Source organism: Camelus ferus, chromosome 32 (assembly GCF_009834535.1).
Source record: "Camelus ferus isolate YT-003-E chromosome 32, BCGSAC_Cfer_1.0, whole genome shotgun sequence".
In the NCBI taxonomy this organism is placed as follows: Eukaryota; Metazoa; Chordata; class Mammalia; order Artiodactyla; family Camelidae; genus Camelus; species Camelus ferus.
Window position 1 is genome coordinate 18,831,229 of NC_045727.1, and position 26,089 is coordinate 18,857,317.

The following is a 26,089-nucleotide window of genomic DNA, read 5'->3' on the forward strand; positions in this document are numbered from 1 at the left end:
TGTTGCTCAATGTGTGTTCCTTCCTCCCTGCCCCAGGCAGAACTCAGTCTTACTTTGACAAGGATGAAATGGGAAGGCATAAATGCACTGCTGGCTTTGTCTCTGAGATCAGAAACCCAAAGTGCTCCTGGGCCCAGGCAGGTACCAGGAGTGATGGAGGCTGTCCTGGAAATATTCCAGCCTTCCACAAAGAAACTGCCTTCCTGCCCTCACTGTATTGTGTTAGAAACATGAAGAAAACCTCTTTTAAAAGAATATACAGAATTTAAAATATTGTTGGCAGAATTTTATATTCAAAGGGAAAACATCCTAAAACACAGAGCTTAGAAAGATCAGAAAGATTAGAAAGATCATTCTTACTATCAGCTATGTTAGAAAATATAATGAAATCAGAAAGAAAAACTTAGTTCAGGTGTCCAGTCCTTGGCCACACCAGAGGCAGCCTTCCAAACTGGTTATCTGATTGATTATGCACCTTGAAGGTGTTTCTTAATTTTCAGTGTCAAGTTCAAATCCCTTGGTGCCATGATGTCTCACATACACACAGCCTGCTCTGGGTCAAGTCACCAGGACTTTGCCTGTGCCTTGGAGTGTCCCCTGCCCCTCCTCCTCTACCAGGATCTTCCCAACCCCAACCCTTCCATTGAGGTTCAGTGCACATCCCAGCATGCGGCCCCTCATCTGTGGCCCCAGGCTCCCTCAGGGCACTGACCACTCTGTCCTATCACTGGTGATTCACTGGTCCATCCTGTTACTAGACAATCAGCTCTGTAGGAGGAGGAATGAAGTAAAATAGTTCCCTCTACATTTAATCCGAGTATCAGAAAAAGCATCAGCCCACGATAAAGCACAAATAAACAATGGTCATGGGGATGTGGAGGCAACAGGGGTTGGTGGGGACTGAGGCAAAGTGGAAAATATAGCCACCCTCTTGCACCGTCCAGCCCAGGGGGCAGTCATCTCTCCACTCCTGTCAAGTAGTCTGCTTTTTTGAAAGAAGCTAGAAAGCAAGATTTGTATGTGACATGTACCCAGTTTCTCCCTAAGGCGACCAGTTCTATTTCCAAAACCAGAAAATAGGACCCAGAGGCCAGAAAACAGGTCCTTGGCTGGTCCGCAGCTGTAACTTCTGATCTAGAAACCAGCACCACAAAAGAATCCAGAACCAAGACAGCACACTGATGTGATTCCAAAATAGAGATTTATTTATTAAGGATTATTTAGTTTCTGCATAAAAATCACCAATTGTTCCTCATTGGGTTTTTCACACACATTGATTCTTTGGGGGGAGGTTTGCATTGATCGCCCCAACACTTTAAAAATACAGCTCTTTTTAGCGCCAGGAAGGACAGTTAAGGCAACAAGGCATGGTCTTGGGTTCATCCACTCCCCCTCGCACGTGGTAGGTAGTTTCTTAGGTTGGAAAAGCTGTCCCTGAAGAAAACAGTTATGCAGTCGTCTGTGATCAATTATTTGTGCCTGACAGCTTTAAAATAACCTCCCCTCCTTTGTCATCAAAGGCTTGCTGGTTGGTTTCAGCTATAAAAACACTGTCTGGCAAAAGACAGGAAGAAAGAGCAGGCTCTCTAATGACAGTGCTGTGAGGTCTGGCTGTGCAAACCACATGAGAACACACACCAGTTTGCTTTAAAAAAAAAAAAATCCTGCAATAGGGTCCCTGCATAATTTCAAATCAAACGCCTCATGGTCCTTAAAATACCCCAAACATCATTCAGTCAGATCCTCAGAAGGACACGTGACTATTTTTAAAGTGAGGTGTCTGACACCAGTCCCCCCAGAGTCATGCTCTGCGTTGGGGGGACAAAAAGCCAAAAAACCCTAGGACTTGATTTATTAGAAACATTAATCGATTTTTGCCACACTGAAATGAAGGTACAAAGTCAGCCTGTGCTGTTGTGAAATTCAAAGGAGATTTGGAAGTAAGATCGCTATTTATTGCTCCAGGTTAGACCCCAAAAAATGACTTTAAAAACCAGGGCCGGCCCCTTGCAGACCCGGTCCTATTCGGGGCCGCTCTGGGGGGCGCCGCAGCCAGCCGGGGGCGGCCAGCTGGATTCACAGTGATTCGGGTGTGCCTGTTTCTGCACGTGGCCGTGGGGCCGGGGTGGTCGCCGCCGGGTGTGCCTACACCTTGTAGTTGAGCTCGGCGTTCATCTTGGTGTACATCTCGTAGATGACGTCGATGGTGGCCGTGTAGTTGACCAGGAAGAGGCGGACCTTCTCCAGGCACTCCTCCTCCGTCACGTTCTGGCCCTTGGAGAGCGCCTTCAGGAAGTCGGACTTATACGGCGCTGCGTACAGGGCTGCCTTGAGATGGAGGAGAGGGGAGGTGGCGTGGTGTTAGCGGAGGAGGGTGGCCCGGGCCACCAGGCCAGGCATGTCAGGTGCTGGGAGGGGATGCCCCCGAGGTCCGTGCTGGGCAGGCGTCTGTGCTACTCATGGTGTTGGAAGGGAAAGGCAAAGGGAAATGTGTGTGTGTTCCCTTCTACCCCCGTGAGGGACAGCAGGAAGGACACCAGCTTTGGGGACAGACAGACCTGGGTTCAAATTCCAGCTTGTGCCGCTGACTAGCTGTGAGCCTTGAGCAAGTTACTTAGCCTCTCTGAGCCTCAGTTTCCTCATCTGTAAAATGGGATAACAATGGCACCTACCCAGTTGGGGTGCTTTGGTAAGGATTAAGGAAGTCATGCAAAGTGCCCCGCACAGCACCAGGCACACAGTAGGTGCTCAGCATGGACGAGCCTCCTCCCTTTGGGTTCCCTGCTCTGGAGAAGATGAATAGCTTCTTCTGAAACCCACTTTCTGAGCAGAAGAGATGACTGCAAATCTATGCTGTTTCTCTTTTGTCGTTCAGGGGGTGACACTTCCCGAAACTTCAGGGCTTCCCCAACAACTTGGACCCTCCAGAGAACCAAAAATTCACAGGATTTTCATAGCCAGAAGGAGAAGGATGCAATTGGAATAAAAACTTCGGCTAGGAAGAGTCTGAGAGGGCGAGGAAATCACAAACAGTAACGTTGTCATTAAGAATCAAAATAATAACAGCTTGATTGCTGACTATAAACCATGTGCTCTTTATACAGAGTAACTGGTTGACTCTTCACAATGATCCTGTGAGGTAGGGCCTATTTTACACCCATTTGCAAGATGTGGATATGGAGGCTCAGGGAGGCAGAATCCCAGCCCCTGATCTTCTCACTCTGTGACCTCTGCCAAGATACGTCATGTCTCTCTGGGCATCAGTTTCCTCATCTGTGAAATGGAAGTGAGGAGAATGCCCACCTCGTGGTACATTTGTGAAGATCACCCCTCATGGGCGGCCCGCCCTGGGCCAGACACTCAGGACCCACGGTTCTTACTGAGGGAGTGGCTGCGAGGGGGCAACGCCCTGTGAGGGGTCGGGGACAGGGCTTCTGTGGTGCCCACCCAGGATAGGTGCTGTCCCCAGCCCTGCCAGGGCGGAGCACCCAGAGGTGGCCAGATTTCCTGGTGACTAGCAGCTCCTGCTTGGACCCAGCGGACTCCTGACCCAGCCTGCTCACGACCTGTGCCGTGTGGAACAGAGACGCCCACAGACCCCAGTTCTCGTGGGACTGAGCATGGGCAGGCAGTGGGAGCTGCAGAGAAGAGGTGGCCACAGCAGGCTGAGCAGATGAGGGGGCGGCAAGAGGCCAGGAGGCCAAGATAGTGCGGGGCAACCCGAGGGGCTCTCAAGGCCTCCTGTGGGGGCCTCTCCCGGAGCCAGGCTGGTGCTTCCCCAATACAAGTCATCATGAACCTCCTGGGCCAGTGGGCACAGGGGCCCATCCTCCTCTCCCCCACCGGTGCAAGGGTCCCAGATGATCCAGGGGGCCAGGGAGGCCAGCCCACCATCAGCCTGAGGTCCTCGGTCTCTGCTGTGGTTTCTCCCGTGGCCTCCCAATCAGGCCTCCCAGGACAAGGCCCCTCATCAGAACCACCACTGAGCATCTAGGAAAAGGCCCGCCAGCCCACGGGGCCCCTCGGTGCACCAGCCTCACCCCAGGTGGACGGGGGAGCCCTTCCTGAGCCCGGGGTGGGGGGCAAACGCAGCAGTGGCGGCGGAGGGGCGCAGCTCCAGAGCACGGAGCAGGGGGCGGACCCCCACAGGCCGGGGGTCCTCTGGGGCCTGTGTGGCAGCTCACCTGGAAGATCTTCTGCACGATCCAGCCGTGGTACTTCTTGAGGGCCATCTCGTAGGCCTTGGTGGCGTTGACGCGGATGAGGTTGGGGTGGTTCTCGTCCCGCTCGCCGTCACAGATGCTCTGCAGGAAGACCTGGATGAAGCGGAGGCCTCTGCAGCAGGAAAGGAGACGCCGCTTTAGGGCCCTGCCCGCGGCGCTCCTCCAGCCGGCCCGCCCCCGCCAGGGACCCGGATGCACGCTGAGTTAAGCACCTGCTGTGAGCCGGGGATGCGTGCGCACTGAAGAGAGCGGTTATTCCCCAACTGGCATGTCTACACCGGCTTCTGAGTAACGTGACCCCCTGGCTGACCTCACATGTCCCAAGCACCCTGTCTATACGAGGCCTGGGGCCACCCCTGCTTGGCTGTACAGTCTAGGAGGACAGGGTCTGGGCCCCTCTTGCCCATTTCCGTGGCCACATGGCCTCCCACAGGCCAGCATGTGGCAGAGGGCCATCAGTGCATCAGGACTGAAGCCACAGAACTGGTCCTCTGAGGGCTCACGGAGCACCGAGCAAGGACACCCTGGGAACACTGGAGAGCCTGAACCCTGGGCACGGGTTCCCCGCCTCGACCACTGCCCAAGCCACAGTCTGCATCCTCCAGTAACCACCTGGGCCCTTCCTCTGGGGTAGGATACTGCTTTGAAAGCCAGGAGAAAGGCATGAGTTATAGCAGGGCGACCAACTTGAAAATCAAATCAATGCCAGTGGCTTTAATCCACATCGTCTCATGAGGCTGAGCTCAGTGCCGTCTGCCCACTGTATGGAGGGGAACACTGAAGCACCCCCAAAAGGCCCACTCAAAGGCTGGGATGTGAACCCAGCCTGTCTCACTCCCCAACTGGGCTCCTCTGCTCCCTCCCTGCAGGGGAGGGGACCAGGTTAGGGGGAGGGGTTTTTAGAGGCAGGAGAGCTGGGCCTACCCCAGGACTGAAGGAATAAAGTTAAGCTCTGTCACCTATGAGGGGAAGGGAACTGCTCTGTGCTTGGATCCCAACCCTCAGCCATCATGGATCAGCCTGGGGTGTGAAAGTGAGCTCAGGGTCCAATCCCAGCCCTGCCCTGATTGGCCACCTCTCCTGAGCCTCTGCCTCTCCCAGCCCTAACGATCCCCCATCTTCTCAGAAGCTGGGATGATTGATTCCTTCTCCAGCCCCATCAGACCCTGTTGCTGGTCAGCTCCATGCCCCTCAGTGGCTCCCCAGGACCCCCGGGCAGACTGGAACTCATCCTTGTCCAAACTCACCTCATCTCTCCCTGCTCCTGCCTCGTGTCCAGAGCCATGACTGGACCAGACCCTCCTGGAAGGGCAGATACGCCGTCCCTGCCCTGCCCTCCCACTTCTGCTAGGCCTCTTCCTCCTGGGACCCTCCTGCTCAGCCTTGGAGGCCCTGCTTGACGGCCCTCCTCTGGGAAGCCCTCCCCAACTTCCCTCCTCTCCAGGCTCTGATATGCTGCTGTCAGGATCTGCCCCAAGCCTGACCCCCACCCAGGCTGTGACACCCCAAGAGGGACCATGCCTCCCGATACAGTATCCCACACACCCAGCACCGGGCACAGCACACAGCAGGTGCTTATTATGTGCTTGACGTGGTGACATCCACCTGCATCTGCCCTCCCAGTCACCTGGCTCTGCCCAGGTGTGATCTGGACACAAATAATCTAACTGATCTGAATGTCCCTACCTACCTTGCTCTTCCCAAGAAAACTACAGAACCTGCCACTGGATGGACTGGGGGTATTCCTCATTCCAGGTCCGTGAGTGCAGTGTTGAGAGGCAGCTCAGTGGGGGCGAGTCGTAAAAGAGGCCGTAAGGGTGTTAATTACAGCCCACCTACCCCGGGATGCCCACACAGGCCCCACCCTCCAGGGAGCAGACTTCCTGTTCTGTTTCACCAAAGACGTGCAGGGTGGGAGGGGGGCTAGCTTCAGGGGATGCAGAGAGAGGGGAAGAGCGCCCTTCCTGACTCCAGGCCCCAGAGAAAGGGCAACATTGGGAACATCCATGGGGCAGAGAATGGGTCCCTGGCTTCAGAGCTGCTGCTGGGTTCTGTGGTGTTTGCACAGCTAAAGGAGAATTCTGGAGCCTGCAGAGAGCAGTGTGTGAGCCCAGCAAGCAAGCTGCCTGGCCTCTCTGAGCCTCAGTAGCTTCATCTGTAAGATGGGAACAACTGCATGTGGCTTCAAGTTTGCTAGGACAGTAGGTATCCTGGTTACAAGCACTGTCAACCCCGGGGTCAGATTGTCTGGGGTCAAATCCCGTATCGAGGTACCCTGCCCCCAGCCCACAGGATGAATTTGTGCAAATTAGATAGGGTCCTTTCTCCTCCAGATGCTGTATTTCTGTCAAGAAGCTGTCATACTACCCAAATCTACCACGTGTGTGATGTGACTAGCACTAGACAGGACATCTTTGTGCAGTGCACACTCTGCACAACTGTGCTCGGCCACTCAGTCCCAGCTCTGCGCCTGCACCCTGGGCACGGGATTTGGCCTCTGGTAGCCCCGGGGCCTCCTCTGGAAGATGGGGATAATCATCACACCTAACTCACCATGCATGAAATGCGATCTGGGATCTAAAGAGCTTGCACAATGGCCAGAGTGTGCGCTATTATGCTATGCCTCTGATGGGGCTAGAACAAGCCAGGAAGTGTCACCATCAGGCAAGTCTTGGCCCTGGGGGTGCTTTCTTGGTCACTAACTAGCGTCACATGAGAAGAATGCCTATGTGAAAGAATGGAAGTGACCATCCTGTGCCATCAGTGCAGACACCGTGGGGTAGCAGCAGGGTGTGACATCTCTCCTCCACAGGGCAGACCCCCAGGCCCACTAGCCACACACAGGCTGCCACCCGAGCCCATCCATCACCTCTTCAGCCACATCAGTGCCAGCGTGGCCCCTACTTTGGGCCACTCTGCTCCGTACATTTCCTTCTCCACCTCCAGGATGTTCTGCAGGGTCCGGAACTTGGCTGGGTTGGTGTCATACACAGCTTTGATTTTCTGAAATGGAACATACGGGAACACATGGGCGTTTATCCCTTAGGAAGGCTGTCCCCAATGATGGCCAACCCGCGTGCTGGGTAGAGGAGCACCCCGCCAGGGCCAGGACCCGCGGTGGGGCTTGTTGTAACAATAACTACCGGACTGTCTGCATTTACTGAGCACCTCCCCTGAGTCAGGACACGCCAAGTTCTTCCTGGGTGCAGCCTTATCATATCCTTGTGGCACCCCTGACGTTGCTTTCACTGTCCCCATTTGCAGATGAGGAAACTGAGGCTCAGAGAGGGGAAGTGATGTGCTCAACGTCACACAGCTGGTGCAGGTGGGAGCGGGTTCCAGCACAGGCGAGTCCCTGTTCCCCACGCTATTGACAGAGCCTCGGACCCCAGGTATCTGAAGTTTCACTTTTGTGGACAAATGAAAATAGGTTCCTGGAGCAGGGTGGGTATAGCTCAGGGGTAGAGCACATGCTTAGCATACATCAGGTCCTGGGTTCAATCCCCAGTACCTCCATTAAAATAAATAAGTAAACCTAATTGCCTCTCCCCAAAACAAAAACAACAAATAAATAAATAATATATATGTATTTTTGAAAGATTCCTGGGATTCAAAGATGTCCCGGAACAAGGCTCCTGAGTTGGAGCCAGGCTGCTTGGATTTGAATCCCACCTCTGACATTTCTTTGCTGTGAGTCCTTCAACATCTCTGAGCCTCAGCTCCCTCATCTGTAAAATGGGGATAATAACACAGAACCAGCCGCACAGTGGATCCTGTTTGGGGGGACGGTACATCACGGGTACTGGGGCTGCCGGGCCAAGTACGTACTGTGATGTTGCCACTTATGTCCGCCTTGATGGGAGTAAACACTGGAGAGCCAAGGCAATCTGGAGACAAAACAAGAACAGAGATTTAGATTCTCAACAAGGGCGATATTCAGGATCTCCATGCGTCATGGAGGCCTGGGGACGGGAGTAGGGGGTCATTTCATGTGTTTAGGGAAAGGCAGAGCTGTTTGTAGGTGTCAAAAAAGTTCATGGGCCAGTAAATTTGGAGTGTTAGGCTCCAGATGAGTCCAGTTTCTTATGGCAGGACTTGTCAGAGCCTTTAAAATGCAAACAGACTCTCTAGGAGGCAAACCCTTTTGTCCACAGCACCCTTTCTCTCTGGGACAGGATGTCCTGTAACTGCACTGTCTAATATGGGCCGCATGTGGCTACTGAGCCCTTGAAATATGCTGAGTGTGAGCGAGGAACTGAGTTTGTAATTTTATGTAACTTTTATTTATTTAAATTTAAATAGCCACAAGCAGCTGGTGGCTACCATATTGGACAGCACAGCCGTATCTTGCAGGACTAATGTTCTGAGAAACCATCTTGGTCAACATGGCAGATGGCCATCAATGAACCAGCTGGCTTGGAGGCAGATTGAGGAACTTCACAAGGTGGGAGAAGAGGGAGATTTATGAAGTATGACCTTCTTGCTCACCAGCTTATAAGGAAGAAGGGAGCTCGTGGCTGGGAGGTGTCATGGTTCTGAGACTCTACTTAAGAGCCCAGGAGAACCCACCAGCAGGGGGACGTAACGAAGCAGTGAGGAACAGGGGCTCCACACAAAGATGTCCCAGCAGGCCACAAGTGGGTCCCGAACCCACAGCAGGGGGACGCCAGCACCAGCTTCCCCTTGTCCGCAGGCCAGGCAGGGCCCTCGGAACACGTGCCAACTGACCTCACCAGAGCAGAGGACTGGGGGAGGGACTCCTGCGGACTGAATTCCACCCAAGGTGACCCAAGCACACCTGGCCAGCCATGTGGAACATTCTAATCATAGCTGTTAAAAGAGGGTGCTTTGGGGAAACAGCATTAGACATAATAAATGAAACAGCCCATAACCCAATGGAAAGGCAGGGTAGAAATCCCGACAGACTGGGTTTGAATCTAGGCAAGCAAGTCTCCTGACCTCTGCATGCCTCAGTTTCCTCACATGTCAAATGGGGCAGTAATAGTACTTATTTCATAGGTTGTTGTAGGGATTAAAAATCATGGACTTGGCGGGGAGGGTAACAGCTCAGTGGCAGAGCACAGGCTTAGCATGCATGAGGTCCTGGGTTCAATCCCCACTACCTCCATTAAAAACAAAAAACAAAAAAATGCCCCCAAAACCATGCACTGAACACACTTAGCTCAGCACATGAACCCTCAGGAAATGAACTCTGATCATCTTTATTAAAAATAAATCTTTTTATTACATTTTGTGGGGAAAGTAATTATGTTTATTTGTTTATTTAATGGAGGTACTGGGGATTGAACCCAGGACCTCGTGCATGCTAAGCACGCTACTCTACCACTTGAGCTACACCTGCCCCTTGAGCATCTTTATGACTTTGTATCATGACTAGGGTCAGGCTCCATGGTCTAGCAAAGGTCACCCAGGCTTGGAAGCTGCCAGGCCCTCTGGGACCTCCTCTGGGCAGGAACCCTGGGCCTGCGCCCCCTGCCACTTGGACTCCCTGCCTTGCCCTGCTGCAGGCTCCTGGGCACAGAATCCATGGGCTGAGTGGTCAGCCCCCTCCTCTCAGCTACTGGACCTCTCCCCAATGGGCTAGGCTGGAGCCTCCCCTAGGGTGGCCACAGGAGCTGCTCCGAGGTGCTGAGTGGAGGGTGCAGGCAGCCTGTAACACCTAATCATGGGTGCCCCGGCCTCCCGGATGGGCCTGCCAAGTGCATAAATGATGTAACGACTCCACCCATCCTTTAATCTTCCATGATGTATCACTGACTTCATCTTGCAAGACCAACCTGGGGAGGGTGTGCAATTTGCTAGCCCTGGGACGGGTTCTCTCCTGAGACACTAACTACTGGCTCCCCCAAAGGACAACATATTCTAGAATTAAATAATGATGTAAGAAAGCCAAGGTTTCCCACCACTAGTGACTCTTCCCCTCTTGACCGTGCAGTCAGCGGTCACCAATTCCGACCCTCACAGGGACCAGGCAGGTGCCAGGGACAGGCTGTGTGTGGATGGGCAAAACCCTTCCAAGGGGACAGCCACTCCGTGGCTCCAGCTGACGGCTTCCTGTCCTCATCGTTCAAAAATGTATGCTGTCCAAAGACAGAGAGCAGACTGATGGATGGATCGACAGGTACAATCAAACACTGACGGTAGAATCTAAGTGGCAGGTGTATGAATAATCACTGTAAAATTCTTCCAATTTTGCTGTATGCTTGAAATTCTTCATATAAAATATTGGGGAAAAAATGTCAGGGTTTTCTTTTCCCTGATCAGAAAAAGTCACACTTCTTTCTACTTTTTCTCCAAGTCCACGGCACTGCTACCACAATTACACGTCACATGTTACACTCATAACCCTCTGTTTTCCACCTGTCTCCCCTGCGGACTTGCGCTCTGAGAGGGCAGAGGCCAGGTGGCCTCGGTCCCCCTGCTGTGCCTGCAGCGCCTGGCGTGGAGCTGGACCCCAGCAGGTTCCTGGGCTTCTGCAGCATGCACGAGGGAGCAGATCGTGGGGATGGTGAATCTGCAAGCACACCTCCTGCCAGGCTCTTTTTCTAGTCACTTTCTCGCAGGGGTCTGAGGACCCGGAGGACTAAGACGGCAGACACTGCAGGAAGGGGCGTGGCCTCAGTTTCCCCGTCTGTAAAGGGAGAACACTAGGAGGAACCCCCTACCGTGTAGGGTGGCTGTGATGGGGAGAGGTGCCATCTGTGCAGAGGGAGCGCTCAGAGCCTGGCTGTGATTTCCTTACTGCCACGGGCTGACGTTTAAGTAAAGGCGCCAGTGATGGGGATGCAGAACCAAGCCCCAGGGACAGATCATCGCCAACCACTAGCTTTTCCCAGTAACTCAGGTCACTCGATGTGCATTTTAGAGATACAGAGAATGTAATTCGGCCTCCCTGGCCCTGAAAATGGCTCTCCTGCAGTTCTGAGCAGCCCCCCAGGTGGCGGGGAGAAAGGCTTTTTGTTTTGGGTTCTCCTGAAGGTCACTGTGGTCAGTGGGAGCTGGGCTCAAAGGCAGCTGTTCTTGTGCTCCGTGTGACATCCGGGACAGAGATTCTGCTCAGCCGTGGGGCAGGACGTGGGGCCGGGATGTACTTCTGGAGCTGGGAGCAGAGCAGAAGTAGAGAGGGGAGGCTAGGTGGGGGCTGGGAGAGGGACCTCAGGATCCACTGCCCCGCTGCACCAGCAGGAAACGCGTGACTTCCCACAGAGGTGCGCACACTGGAGTCAGGTGGGCAGACCCTGGACGTGGGCCACCTGCTATCAGGGGGAGAAGCAGGGCAGAGCTCCAGAGTCCTGGTCCTGGGTTTGGGCCTCAGTTCTGGTGTCACTGTGGATGAGTGACTTGATTGCGCTGGGCTCAGGCCCCTCACTTTCCATGGCCCCCAGGTGCTGGGCAAACAGGAGGTGCTCCAGGGGAGCTGAAGCGGCTTCAAATCATCCTGCAGAGGACACTGGGCTCACAGGTGCCTTTGATGTGGCCCAAGGCCACCAGGAAAGCCCAGAGACTTGCCCAGGTTTATGTGGCGAGAGCCAGGCACTCAGATACAAGTGCCAAGGCTGGTTCCACTCCTCCCTCTTTCTAGAACATTTCCATCTGCCTGCATGAACTCAACAAAAGTGAGGGAACTCTGGCAGGAAAACCCAAAGACAATTCTCATCCCCAGGCACACAGTGGCCTAAGAGTTCACACTGAGACTGGGCCCTGCTCTGGACAGGTTCCAGCCAGTCAGCCAGGTTTGCCTTTCCGACAGAAGGCAGCCCTGCCTGAGAATTACCTTTCTTGTCTTACCTGTTTTGCAGTTATCCCAAACTTGTTTTTTTGTTGTTGTTGTCAGCAAATAGTCTCTTTAGAATGCCACCCATCCAACTTAAAAAAAAAAAATGCCACCAAGAACCTGCCAGGAGGGAGGGAGGGGCTTGGATGGTTTTTAAGTTCGTATCTTAACTCCAGGGTGAAAAGAAGTTGTCTCAAAAACAAAAGGAAAATCAGATACAGTCACACCATCTCACTTCATAGAGCAACTATAATGGGCACAGATTCTAAATACAGTCAAGCCTTGGTTATCTGGAACTAGTGGCAAATGGCAAATGGCTTTTCTAAGCATGTGACTCAACCCAAAAGGCATAAGAAAAAGACCAATAAATCTGACTGCAAAACCCAGAAATCTTTGATATGGGGCCGGGGAGGGGTAAGGGGGAATCCCCATCACCAGTTAAAGCCAAACAACAAACTGATCAGGGGAGGGGGTGGTCTGTGTAACAAAAATCATAGGCCAAAGGCTATTATCCCTAATATGTAAAGAGCACTAACAAATCAATAAGAAAAACAACCACCACCTTATAGAAAAATGGACAATTAACAGAAGAAATGAAAAGACCTTTAATCTTAGTAATAAAAAAAAAAAAAAAAAAAGAACAGTGAAATAGTTTTCATCTACCAAATTTTATGAATGCCCCAACCTTCTCTCTAGTTCAACCATTCTGGATGGAACTTTTAAAAAAATGTGACTCCAGTGTCCCTGCTTTCATACAGCAAGACAGTCACAGTTTTCTAAACAGGGTCATCATCAAAAATAGGAATTATGACAAAGACGTGGCCCAGTGACATCACAGGCTCCCCTTGACCCTTCCTTAAATGGTTCTATATGGTATGTTTTCAGGATTTTAGGACAGCTCTGCATAGCTTTTTAAAAACTCCTGATGGTAGATGGTCCTTTCCTCCCACTTTCCCTGCAGTGCTGGGATTCTGCTAGATTCTTGGAAAACAAATAGCCAGCTCTGTCAGCATCATCTGCAAAATAAGAGGAAACAGGCACCCAGCAAAGCATTCTGTGCATGACCCCTGTGACAGTTCCACCTTGGTCTGCGCCATCGTTCAAATGGGTGGCATCCCCCAGGCAGGAGAATTCCCTGTAAGCCAGCAGTCACCACATGCCGCACAAAATCAGATTCATTTCCTCTTTTTCTGGCCTTGATGTAGTTGGAAAGCACCGTTATGCTCCCAGCAAGACCACGGCGCCAATGTGGAAATTTCCATCCAAGCTGCCCCCCAACGCCTGCCTCCTCAGACAACCACCTCTTACAGCAGGTGATGTTCCGGACATTGGGTAACAGGGTGAACGCATCGCCTCCACCCTGGCCCGCCCTCTTGTTCATCTCAGGCATACTTTCATTCAAGAACAAAAAGCATTCTGGTTTTTAAGACTGGAAAAACTGTGTGATCCAGTGTAGAAATACCTGAGTCCAACGAATACATACTTATTTGAAAAAGGAGGAACAGGATGTCTGTGTTATGATGCTGGGAGCCTGGTTTGGGGAGGTTCTATCTATTTCCAATTCAATTTTTTTTTTCAATAGCTGGACAATAAGGTTTCGGTGTTAAACACGTGGGGCAGATTAACTTTACAGATCCTGGGTTGCAAGGATGACAATGGAAGGCACTCAAATTACGGCTGATGGAGATGAATCATTTATTAACCCGTGTGTGTGTGTGTGTGTGTGTGTGTGTGTGTGAGAGAGAGATGGCTCAGTCTGTGTGTGTGTGTGTATGTGTGTGTGTGTGTGTGTGTGAGCGTGTGTGATGGCTCAGTCTGCGATAAAGCCTATTTTGAGGAAGAGCCCCGAGAATGTCCGCCTTCCTAAAACTGGTTCCCACTCTAAATTCTGCTCTCAAAGAGGAGAGAATGTTTATTCGACGTCTCCAAATGCTGCTTTTAAAAATCACCTCCTGTGACATGCCAACTCTTTTTGTCCAGTTGTCCCTTTTGGCAAAGACCAGCCTTGAACTGGGAATGCAGATGGGGAAATGATTTCTCTAGCTTGCTGTGTGGCCTGGGAGAAATTAATTAATCTCTCTGAGCCGCAGTTGCCTCCTGTGTCCAATGTGGCTAACGCTAGACCCCACCTTGCAGGGTTGTTGCGAGGCTTAAGTGAGGTAGTGCAAATAAAGGATTTAGCATAGTTTCTGGCTCAGGTTTTTTTTTTAAAGGCACTCTTCACGATTGTGACTATGGTTATAAATGATATCATCATTCTTCAGAGAAGAAATCCAGAAAAGAATGATTCCAAGGATGAAGAAATTAAAAGAGAAAGAGAGGAAGGGAGGGAGGGAGGAGAAAGAATGAGAGAAACAGACAAACAAATGTTGTCAACTGATGGGTAAAATTAGCAGGGGTCTTCCAGTTATAAAATAAGGACTTAAAATGTATTCCTGACCATTAAAGTCTGAGATCTCAGAAGGAGGTGGAATAAGGAATGTGGGGGAACAGCTGTGCAAAAGATGAATTCTTTCTGAGTCAGGGGGAGTATGCACTGGCCGGGATGGAAAGCGGAGGTTTTACGGTGCCCTGGAGAGGGCTGATCAGTTGTAATGACTTTTAAAAGCTCAGATATGGTTAACATGATAACGTTGGGGGAAGAAAAAAAAAAAGTAAAAGGCTCTGATACAAGTAACAGTGTAAGAATGTAACACAAGGAGTTAACATTCGTCCTGGCCATTTTTAAACTGAAACAATGAAACCTCAGACGAGAAGTCGACATTGCCATTCTAATAAGCTCACTGAAATAAGCACACTGTCACCAGCGCCAGAGGGGGACGTCCTGTCATTTCCCCTCCCTCACAAACAGCATGGAAAGGCCCTTTCTGCTCTGGAAGACTTGTTGCAGGGCTGGTCCCCTTCAAAGCTCCGTAGGCCACTTAACTAGCTACATGATTTGGTCAAATCCCTTCACCACTCTGAACCTCGGTCTCGTCTTCTGTAAAATGGTTGCCAATTCCTCCTAACTCAGAAGGTTAGGATAAGGACTGAAAATGAGATTATCACCTAGTTCAACGCTTGGCCCCTGGGAGTCGCTCAAAACAGGGGTTATGCTAGCCAGGATGGGGGTCACTGAACTATATGGGGTCGTTATATTTTGCAAAGGCCTTTGTCATGCCTTCTTTCTACTCCCTTTCAGGTTCCACCTTGGCTGGGCACCTATGCTCTGCCGGGAGCATTGCTGGGGCCTGGGAGGCGATGCACAGTGGAGCACCGTTCCTCCAAGCCACCCTGTGCAGCAGATGCCACACAGATGAGGAAGGAGGCGGGGGTGGAGGAGCTAGCAAGTGATAGAGGGGATGTTTGGGTCTTTTCCCTCTTGCTTTTATATCCTCTTCCCTCCAGGAGCAGAGACCAGACCTCAACCCCTGACCTCAGGGCCAGGTTTCTCTGAACACAGAGGAGCAAGAGGATCTAATTGCTGTCACCGGGGGACCAGAGCAGGTGAGCACCACTGGTCTGTGCTCTGCACTGGCCTCTGGAAATGAGAATTGCTTCAGCAGCCAGCTGGCCCCGAGCCCTGGCAGCTGCTCACCAAAAGCCAGAGGCCGCTTCTTTTTGCAAGATCCTTGTTTCCCAAGGGGGCTGTGTGGCAAGAGGCGCAGTTGCTACAGGTCTGAGGCTGCCTCTCCCACCTGTGCAAAAAGATGGAGCGACTCTGGGCGTGGGGCACCAGAAGCATTTGAGGGAGGCCCAGCTTCCCCATTTGACAGCTGGAACTGCAGGCTCAGAGAGGGGAAGAACTTGGGTGTGGGCACACAGCTGTGGCACCATAGAACCAGCATGCAGGCTCAGGCTGGCTCTGCTTGATGTCAATGTCAAGTTTCTTTCCATTCGTCTACCTATGGACTTTAATTCATAGGCTTCAGTGGACAATAGACCCAGGTTCAAAGCAACTGCTTCCCTCTAAGACAAAAGCAGCAACTCATGGGCTGATACAGACAGACAGGATAACACAATGGGGCCCTGGTGGCCCTCTCATCAGGTGTTACTCCGGTCTTCCTTGGGCCAGGGGAGCTCTGGGGTGTGACTCACCAGCACACAGTAGGTGCACCACCAGCACACAGTAGGTGCTCCTCAAGGCTAATGAAACCTCACTCGCTACTTGCAAACACACCTCCAACTGATGAAAGGAGTCCACAGGCAGTTCCAAAATTGCAAAACCCATTGCAGAAAGTGGCTCCTCCCCTGTTCTCCCCAAAGTACATTGTTGCAACGTACATTGTTTCTTCCTCCTCCAAGTGTCCCAGGCACACAGTCTACTTCTCCTTCCTACAGAATTCAGCTCTCAAAAAACACTCAACCAAAATGATAAGGAGAGGGTGGGGGTAACAGCTCAGCGGTAGAAATGATAGGGAGGGTATAACTCAGAGGGAGAGCGCATGCTTAGCATGCATGAGGTCTTGGGTTCAATCCTTAATATCTCTATTAAAATAAATAAATAAACCTAATTATCTCCCCCCCAAAAAACAAAAAAATGATAACACACCTGCTATAGGATAAAAGTTAATATAGTTTCTTGTTTCTCTTTCTTGGGATACTCTATACAACCCCCCCCCCCCCAAAAATTGTTATCAACCTAAAAAAAGAAAACCCATTGCGGAGTTGTGGTAGGTGGTCCCGAGTTCCAAAAGGTTCGTGTCGCAATGGGACAACTCCTTGGAGACCAAGGGGTGCGGGTGGGGCTGGCTCCCCCGCGGTTCATGCGATGTCCCAATTTGAGGAAAGACTGAGCTGTCTGGGCGATTTCCCACTGGACGATTTCCATACCCCAGTCATTTAAACCTGCATTCACACAAGCCAGAGTTACGGGCCCAGCTCGGCAGGATGATTAGGAGGCACACGCCTCGGAGGAAACCTGCCTATCCGGTCTGGGGTTCCCTGCATCTTGGATAAGTCACTGCGGAGACAGCTGAGCTACTGGATTTCTTCAGTGGCCGAGCGAGCTGGCTCCACTGGTGGGGGTCTTCTCCTCGACCAGACAGGAAGCCGGGCAGACACAACGGCACAAGCACTGCAGAAAGAGCCCAGAGGCCTGAGTTCTGCTCTGGCTCTGTGGTTCCTCACTGGCTGTGTGTCCCTGGGCAAGTCACCTAACCTCTCTGGCCTTGGTTTCTTTGGCTGCAAAACAAGAAGATAATTCTGGGCTTCTGCACTGCCAGTGCCCCTCCCCATCCCCCGACAAGACAGCAAGCAATGAACCAGAGTAATGGAAGAAACACTGTTTCTGGGGTTACTCTCAGACTGTTTAATGAGTGTCTGATACTTGTAAGGCTCGATTCTACAGACATTCATTTAATTAAGCTTAAAGGCCTGAATGGAGAAAAATTGCCCCCAGTGTCTGGATCTTAAGAACCAAGAGGTAGAAATCATCACTTTCAGCTCCTGAATCTTTGCTTGCTCCCTAAACAGTCTGAGCAAATAGGTGTCAATCATCTCATGCATCAATTCTAATGCACCTGGAGTGGTTGTGGGAAGAAAAATGCCAAGGCTGTGTTTAGACTCAAAGGGGAAAACAGTATCATGATTGATTATTAATGTCTGCCATGGGTACAGGGCGGGAGCTACATATTTTAATTTGGACCTGTGTTTTAATTTAGAAGGAGAGGAGAGAGAAGAAAGCAAAACACTTTTAGAAAGAACCCAGAAAAATGGGAATGGAACCAAAGCAATCACTCAAGAAACATCACTAGCTCACCAAGTGCTAGGCACTGAAATAACTCAAAGTGTCAGGCAAGACTTTCTGGATAAGATGACCCCTAAGCTGATGCTTTAAGGGTAAGTGAAATCCAGCCAGGTAAAAGGAAGGCCGTGGGCTGGAGAGGAGTGGTACACTAGGCAGAGACTGACACAGGTGAGGTGCCAGAGGCAAGTGATGGCCTGGTACCATCTGCAGGGCTGCAAGCCATTCAGAAAGGCTACAGCACAGATTTCAAGGCAGGGTAATAGGGAGACACTGAGGCTTCTAGGCAGGGAGTGACAAGATTAAATGATAACTACATCTCTCCCTCTCCCTTCCCCTTCCCTCCGTCAATTGTTAATGTTCTAGAACAGCTGCATAATTGACATAAAAGATGAGCGAGCAGGGACTCACAGAAGTCAGATGCAAACTGATCGGTCAGATGTGAGATCCGATTACTGGGTCAAGGAGGAGAAAAGAGATGGACAAAGGGCTGACCTCTAAGTGGACAGAGCAAAACCGGTACAACTCAGGAGACTCAGGCTGAACGTGGAAGAAGAACAGGTCCAGGACGTGGATGCTCTGAGCCACATCTACCCTGCAGCCCAAAGGATCGGCATTCATCAGGCCCAACTAATTCTGTCACAAACCACACCTGATGAAGGTTTAAGAAATGTGGTTGTTCTAACAGGTGAAAAGCCTTCACCTCCTTCCACCCAGCAATTTCCTTTCTAAAAATTAGAAATAACCAAAGAAGTATGCAAAGAAATATATATGAGAATGGTCAGTGTAGCATGGTTTACTAGAGCCAAAAACCAAGAAGCAATGTAAGCGTCCAAAAGCAGAGGATTGGTTAAATTAAACTATGGCCACATTCAAACAACAAAATTCTAAGTAGCCATGAAAAGTGATGATAGACATGGAAAGGCAGTTATGCTCTATTTTTGGGTGAAAACAAGCAGCTTGTACATTTTCCCTTAAAGTTACATTTTTTTTAACAGAGGTACTGGGGATTGAACCCAGGACCTCGTGCCTGCTAAGTATGCACCCCACCACTGAGCTATACCCTCCCCCCATTTTCCCTTAAAGGTAGATAAAGATATAAATGAGTCTGAGAGGAAGATACTCAGAAATGTCAGCATTGATTCTCTCTTAAAACAACAGCAGCAACAACAACAAAAACAACTCTGCCTCAAAAGGCTGAGAGAGAATTAAGGGACTAATCTACACAGAGCACTGAGCACACAGTAAATGCTCAATAAATGGCAGGTAGTTTTTTTTTTTTTTAACATATCATTTCTTCTTGCCCAGTTTTCCTAGGAGAAACAGATCTTCCTTACAGAATTAAATACTTTTCAAAATCACAGCTTTCAGCCCTCTGCCATATTTATGCCAAGAGCAGGAGTTCTCAACTAGGGGCAATTCTGTCTCCCTGTGGGTATTTTTGGTTGTTATGACTTGGGAAGGGGGCAGGGGGCTACTGGTATTGAGTAGAGAGAGGCCAGGGATGCTGGTAAACATCTTCCAAGGCAGGGGACAGCCCCCACTGCAAAGAATGGCTCAGCCCCAATGTCAGCGGTGCCACGGTGGAGAGACCCTGATTTGGAGGAAACTGGCAGGGCAGTGCCTTTCGGGTTTCTTGTGTCCCAGGCCTGCTCCATTCCAGAGACACACATGCCGACCAGATCATCCAAGGGACCAGATGCTCCCAAGATCTAGACGAAGCCCCTGTATTAGAGCTCGACCCCTGAGTACCGGAGGAAATCCACTGGTGGGGGCATCCTCCTCAAACTTCAATCCTGGGGAGGAACCCTCCCCCAAGAAGAGCCTAATGGTTCAACATGGATTATCACGTTTTTTTTTGAGTGCTAAGAATGGTCCTCTGTGAGCCAACCCACTGAGGCTTCTGCATAAAGGGCGCTTCTGTCAACAGATGCAATGCCCCACAGCACACGGCTTGCAGCAAAGACAAGGGTCTTTTGAGCTCAGGGAGAGGGGGAGGGGAACGCTCATCCGCCCCGGCACCAGATCACTGCTGGCTCCAGCTGCCACCATCCCTTTTCCTCTAAAACCAGCCAGATAATCATATCAAAGGAAGGTGTCCCCAAAGGCAGAACAGACGGGCAATCTTGCTGACGCTGAGGGAGGAAAAGACCACAGAGCTTCACTCAGGGCTCCTCCACCTCAGCCCCGCTAACATTCGGGGCAGGGGCTGTCCTGGGCACTAGAGGATGTTTTACAGTATCCCTGGCCTCTACCCTGTAGCTGCCAGTAGCAACTCCCTGTGCCCCCCGCCACCAGGTTGTGACAACCAAAAATGCCCCTAGATATTGCCAGATGTCCCCTGAGGTGGCGAAACTGCCCTCAGTTGAGAAGGACTAGCTTCAACACATTCTGAATCCTTGTTTAGGGCAAGTGGGCTCTGTTCTGCGAATGTTCATAGAACCAAAGGTGGGAGTGCGGAGGCACTGTCACCAAAATAAACAATTCCTCAATGCGAAAACCAGTTAGCTCCCAAGCCCCTGCCTGGAGATTTGATGTCATCTCCACGCTGCGATACTGATAATGAGAGTGTTCTGTACATTTAACAAGTACTGCTGAGCACCTACTGTGCGCCGGCCATGGTTCTGGTTACCGGCGATGCAGAAGTGGTCATAAAAGACCCAAGTCTGAGAATCATACAAACCAGTCAATGGCACTCACTCAAACACTGATTAGTCAATCATCTACTCTAAGAAGGAACCAAAAACTGCATCCAGGAACTTGTATAACAACCAGTCTCCCAACAGCTAAGATCTGTTTGGCACTTAAGACCTCAGAACTGTACACACACCACCTCACTGACTCCTCGCAGCTGGTCTAGGAGATCAGCATGCCCATTTCTCAGATGGGGATGCGGAGGCTCAAGAGGTAGAGAAGGAGAGTGGGGGATACGACTTCACATAGCCTCAACCACCCCAGAACCCCCACCACTGCAGAAGCATCGGCCCCACAGAGAGCCCCGATCACCCACTAGGGGGTAAAGGGAGTGACTGCCCTGGGTGCCACATCCATTCTGTCCACGTCAGTGTCAAGGTTCTGTCAGTTCACAGGTGTCAGCTGGACTCTGCCCTGGGGACTGGTCTCTTCCTACAAGACCACCAAGTGAACCAGCAGGGCTGGCCTCTGGGCAAGCTCACAGGGGAGAGAAGAAAGCAGAGCTCAGGTTGCATCCTTTACTTTGGACCAGAAAGGCAAAGAGCAGGGGCCAATGGTGGTGTCTTCCATTTCCCATTTTCTATCTAGGGTGTGGGCTGGGCTGAGGGAGGGGAGAAAGGAGGGTCTGCAACTGGTTTAAGGCCGCCTTCCAGTTCTCCTGTGACCTCCTAGGGCATGCCAGATCAGGGAGGGGTCTTCTTTTGCCAAGCACCCAGTGTCTGATGTCACCCCACAAAGCAACTCCCCTGGTCCTGACCCCTGTTCTAAATGAGGGAAAATTTTAGGTGATTTTCCCTAGGGAGGAGCCCCAGAGTTTTGTGACTCCATCTTCAAAAGCCCCCTCCTCACCTTGCCAGGCTTCCTGCCCTTGGGGGGGGGTGGCTGGGGGATGTCTTTGATCTGGAATGGGGGGACTCTGAGGAAAGAAGGGTTCACTAGGTCCCATGAGGGAGAGGCTGGGAGAATTTACAGAAAATAGGGGGTTTATGAAATGAGGGTCGGTTCATTTTTAGGGGAAAGGAGTTGAGGGCCACTCTGAAAGCAGTGATGGGGTAGGGGATAAAGGACTTTGTAGGGGGCGAGGGGGTGGGACGCTTTCTATGCGATGGAGGTTAGAAGAACTGGGATTTGAAAGAGTAAGGGGTGTTTGTCAGGAGACGGACGATTGGGGCGCACAGGGAGTGGGGGCATCTGAAGGATATGTTGGAACCTGAGGTGTCTGGAGAGACAGGTTTGGGAATGTCTAGGGGAGATGGAGGAACTGGGGCTGTCTGGGAAGAGATGAAGGATGTGACATGTTCGAGGGGGAGAGGATCTGGGAGTGGTCCGAGATAAGGAAAATTGGGGGTGCTTGGAGGAAAAGGGGATCTCGGGTGCCTGGGAAAGTAAGACTTGTGGTGTCTGGGGGAGGTATGGTTTGGGGATGCTCGGGAGGAGGAGGATGCGGGTGTGTGTGGAAGCGCTCGGGGCATGGCCCCGAGCCAGCTCCCCACTTCACCCCAGCTCACCGAAAAAGGGCGGCAGGTGGGACACCGCCTCGAGGAAGGGCCCGGTCTCGATCTGCTTGTCCGCGGGCAGCGGCTTCAGCAGGTGCTCCGCCAGCAGCGCCATTTCGGGGTCGAGGCCCGCGGTGATGCCCCAGCCGGCGCCGCGGGCGTCCACGCCGCCCCTCGGGCCGCCGCCGTCAGCGCCGGGGCCGTCACTGCCGCCCGCCGTAGACTCAGGGGACGCCAGCGTCGCCACTTCCGCCCGCACCGCGCCCCGCTTAGCCGGGCGCTGAGCGCCGCCAGCCGGCCGAGCGCCTAAGCGGCCCGCCGCGCAGCCCCGCCCCCGCCGTTCTGCGCCCAATCCGCGCCCGCCGCCGCGCCCGCACGCCCAATCCGTGCCCGCCGCCTCGGACCTCCGCGCCTCCATTGGGCGGGGGGCGGGGCCAGCCCGCCCGGCGCGGAAGCGCGCGGACTCGTGGGTGCAGGTCCGCCCAGGTGAGCCGCGCCCAGGTGAGCCGTCCCCAGGTGTGTCTCCTGCCGCCCTCGGCGTGGCACCACTAACCTGGGCGGGCCGGCTTGGATTGAGTCCTCCCCTGATGGGGGCGTGGAGCTGGCCCAGGCCACAACTCATAACCCACAACCCAGCCCAGGTTACAGCCCAACTCAGCCAGCGTCCCCCAGAACACCTGTTTCCCTGCAAACAGCCCCAACAGCCCCAAGTGACTTTTGGGACACTGCTCTGGTCACAGTTCTCTTTAGCTACAACCAGTGGGCACGCTTGATTCTTCTCCTCCAGTGATCTTATATCCGTGGACACTGCTCAAGTCACAAGTTAAACTCAGCCATGCCTAACTAGGACCCCCGTTTCCTGAAATCTGGGATCCAGTCTGACCTCAATAGTCTGATGTTACCTGAAGGACCCAACCCAGCTTATAATCCAACTCAATCACCACCCGATTAGTGCTTGTTTCCCCAAACCTAACCTCACCCCAATAGCCCAGGGTGTATGCTTGTCACAACTGGGAGCACAATTAACCTCAGCCACTACCCACCTAGATGCTTGTGTCCTAAAACCCAATGCCTACCTGCTCCAAAAATCTAGCACATGGTTGTTAAGAGCAGCTCATTCATTCCAGAATAAACAGTTCATTGTGCCTCCACTGTGTGTCAGGCACTATGTGAGGCACTGAGGATAAAGTGATGAACAGTACAGCAACATTCCTGCTCCTGTGGGGCCGACATTCTAGTTGGGGTGACAACACACCACAAGACAATACAATGTGATACAATACAATACACAACTGAATGAGACAATTTCAGATACTGATAAGTATACATGGGGAAGATAAACAGAGTGGAGTGTCGGGGATGACTTAAGGGCATGGCTGAGATGGGATGTAGGGAATTAGGGGCAGTGAGTACCTGTGAAGTGGTGCCATTTGATCCAAGACCTGAAGGAGAAGGAGGAGACAGCCTGAGCAGCTGGAACACATGCCAAAGCCTTAAGGGGGCAAAGCCTGGTGTGTGCAAGCAGCCCAGGGGACCAGGGAAGGGAATGGCAGTGAGCGAGAACAAGAGGCAGAGAAGTGGAGTGATAGGAGGTAAGCAGGGGTTTGCTGGGTTAGGTAGAAAGAGGTATAGAGTTTGGACTTTATCCTAAAGGCAATGAGAAATCACTGGTGTCAGGGCAAAAAAAAAATGGCCAGATCTTATTTACTATTTTCAATGTCATCTTTCAGGGAGCAGATGGGAGAAGAGGCTGTTCCAAACCAAGAGAATGACCCACGGATAGTCAGGAAGCAAGTGGATCTAGGGGAGACAAGACTGTCATCACTTCTTACTCATCACCCCAACCCTGACATGTCCCAGCACGTCAGATCTCCCACTGATAGGAGCCCAAGCCATCAATTTTGACTTGTTCTCACCCCACCCAACCTTACCACCTCAGGCATCCTAAGATACCATCTCCTTGAAGCCTCCCTCACCAGCCCGCCCAGAACTCTGACCCAGTACCAGACCCCCACCCACCTTTCAGACACCTCCATTAATTCCACAGAGAGATCACAACCCACAAGGGGACCTCCAGCTTCAGATGATGCCCTGACTTCTCAACTTGCTCCACTGCAGCCAAATCACCAGAGACCACGACTGATATTTAAAAAAGAAACCTCAAGTCTGGGAGAATTATCTGGCCATGGGACATCATAGGTTTGATGTGTTAAGATAGGTCATTGCTCTGGGTTAATGCAATGCCTTGAAAGATCGTCCATCCATCCATCTACCCACCCATGCGTCTAACAAATGCTTTAAGTGCCTGTCTGTGGTGGATTCTCATAGTTAATGACAGAGGTTGGCAGGTCCCAGGGCCAGGTTGGCAGCATCAATGGATGCTGTAGGGTGAGTGTTACACAGTAAGGACTGGTGGGGACTGTGGAAAACTGAGAGTCACACAGATCATCTAAAGGGCACTGCAGTTATTCACCTGTCCACTCATTGCCTACACTTCTTAGCTTTTCAGATTTCTCAAGGGAAGTCAGAAACCTAGATTTGAGGGCAAAATCTCTTGACTGCTTTTTTAGATGTTGGCAACTTTTTTTTTTTTCATTTTAAACATGATGTAAGCAACACAAAATTTTTCTTTTTTCTTTTGACATGATTTCAAACTTACAGAGAAATTTTAGGTGTACAGTTCAAATAGCTTTTTGTTCCTGAATCATTTGAGCATAAGTTGCTGACACAATGCCCCATCACCATAAATACTTGAATGTGTATTTCCTCCAGAGAAGGATGTTCTCCTACAGAATCGCAAGACATCCATCCATGCGGGAAATTAACACTGATACATTTTTACCAATCTAATACTCACACCTCATTAAGTCTCCCCATTTGTCAAAACGATGTCTTGTCTAGCAAAGGGTCTGGTTCAGGATCTCATATTGCATGTGGTTGTCCTGTCTCTTGAGTCTCCTTTAGTCTGGAACATTCCTCAGTCTTTGTTTGGCTCTTATGACCTGGACACTTTTGAAGAGGCAGGGCAGCTGCTTTGGAGAACGAGAATGTCCCTCAGGTTAGGTTTGCCTCATGTTTCTTCTCAATTAGACGCAGGTGGTGGATTCTGTACATTGTGAAATAGCACAGAAGTCATGCTGTGTCTTTAGTGCATCATAACAAATGATAGGTGACTTCAGTTTGTCCCATTATTGGTGATGTTGTGATCGCTTGAATAAGGTGATGTCTTCCAGGCTTCTCCACTCTGAATCTGCTCTTTCCCTCTTTGAAATGAATAAATATTTCATAGGGAGGTACTTCGAGCCTAGGTAAATACCCCATCTCTCATCAAACTTCCTATTTATTTGTCTCCATCAGCACAGAATCTTGATTCCATGGATTATAGTCCTTTACTGTTATTATATATTTGGGTGCCCAATATATACTAGATTTGGCTCATGACAGCCCCTTTAAGCTGGCTTCTGTGTCCTTTGATATGTCCCCATCATTCTTCAAACTCTTCCTTACTGACTGGCACAACATATGCCAGGCTCATCTTTCTCTGCCCAAGTTCTGAAACCAGCCATTTCTCCAAAGAATCCAGGTTCTTTTTAGCAAGAAATGATACTTAGAAACCAAGACCTAGATGTGCTCATGGTTATTGGGGTATCACTGCTCTTAGATCCCCTCAGTGGACCAAGTTACACACACATTTATATCCATATTTATCTATATTTGTCTCTGCAGTCTTCTCTCTATATTGAAAACCATGAGTTCACCCTAATAGATCCAATTCCACCCTAACTCCACAGGGTTAATTTTAGTCTTTCCATACTAGTAACTCCCTTCTCTTACCAACCATGAGAAACCTAGTATTCTCATTGTTTTAAGCATGTTGACTTTTTTGACCAATCCCCCATACGTAACAACTTTTTACTGTTGAGGCTGCCCTCTGCCCAGTAAGGATACCCTCTACACCCCATTCAAGCTCTGACACCCCACACCAAGCTGCCTTTCCATGAGGATGCCCTCCTCACTCACACAAGCCCTGGTCTCCCGTGCTGGGCCATCGTCACCCCAGACAGTCTTCTTACCCCATTTGGGCTATGACACTCCTCTGTGGACCAGCATCTCCCCCCCCCCCCCATTGCTGATGTTTATCTTGCTGGGGGCCCAC

The 26,089-nt window shown here is 51.1% G+C and overlaps 1 protein-coding gene across 1 annotated transcript; it reads right to left on the reverse strand.

Moving 5' to 3' along the window:
- Positions 1 to 1,182: 1,182 nt before the first annotated feature.
- GLTP (glycolipid transfer protein) lies at positions 1,183 to 22,208 on the reverse strand. Its single transcript, XM_032471240.1, has 5 exons — positions 21,946 to 22,208; positions 8,052 to 8,110; positions 7,093 to 7,226; positions 4,185 to 4,335; positions 1,183 to 2,328 (listed from the first exon to the last, which is right to left on the reverse strand). The coding sequence occupies exons 1-5, from the start codon at positions 22,046 to 22,048 to the stop codon at positions 2,146 to 2,148; spliced, it is 630 nt and encodes a 209-aa protein (XP_032327131.1). The 5' UTR covers positions 22,049 to 22,208; the 3' UTR covers positions 1,183 to 2,145.
- Between the last annotated feature and the right edge of the window lie 3,881 nt (positions 22,209 to 26,089).

Coding starts and splice junctions, on each gene's coding strand:
- GLTP (XM_032471240.1), bottom strand. CDS start 22,048: ATGGCGCTGCTGGCGGAGCACCTGCTGAAGCCGCTGCCCGCGGACAAG. Junction 8,111..21,945: donor CCACCTGCCGCCCTTTTTCG/GTGAGCTGGGGT, acceptor TTTTGTCTCCAG/ATTGCCTTGGCTCTCCAGTG. Junction 4,336..7,092: donor GCACTGATGTGGCTGAAGAG/GTGATGGATGGG, acceptor TTCCTGCTGCAG/AGGCCTCCGCTTCATCCAGG.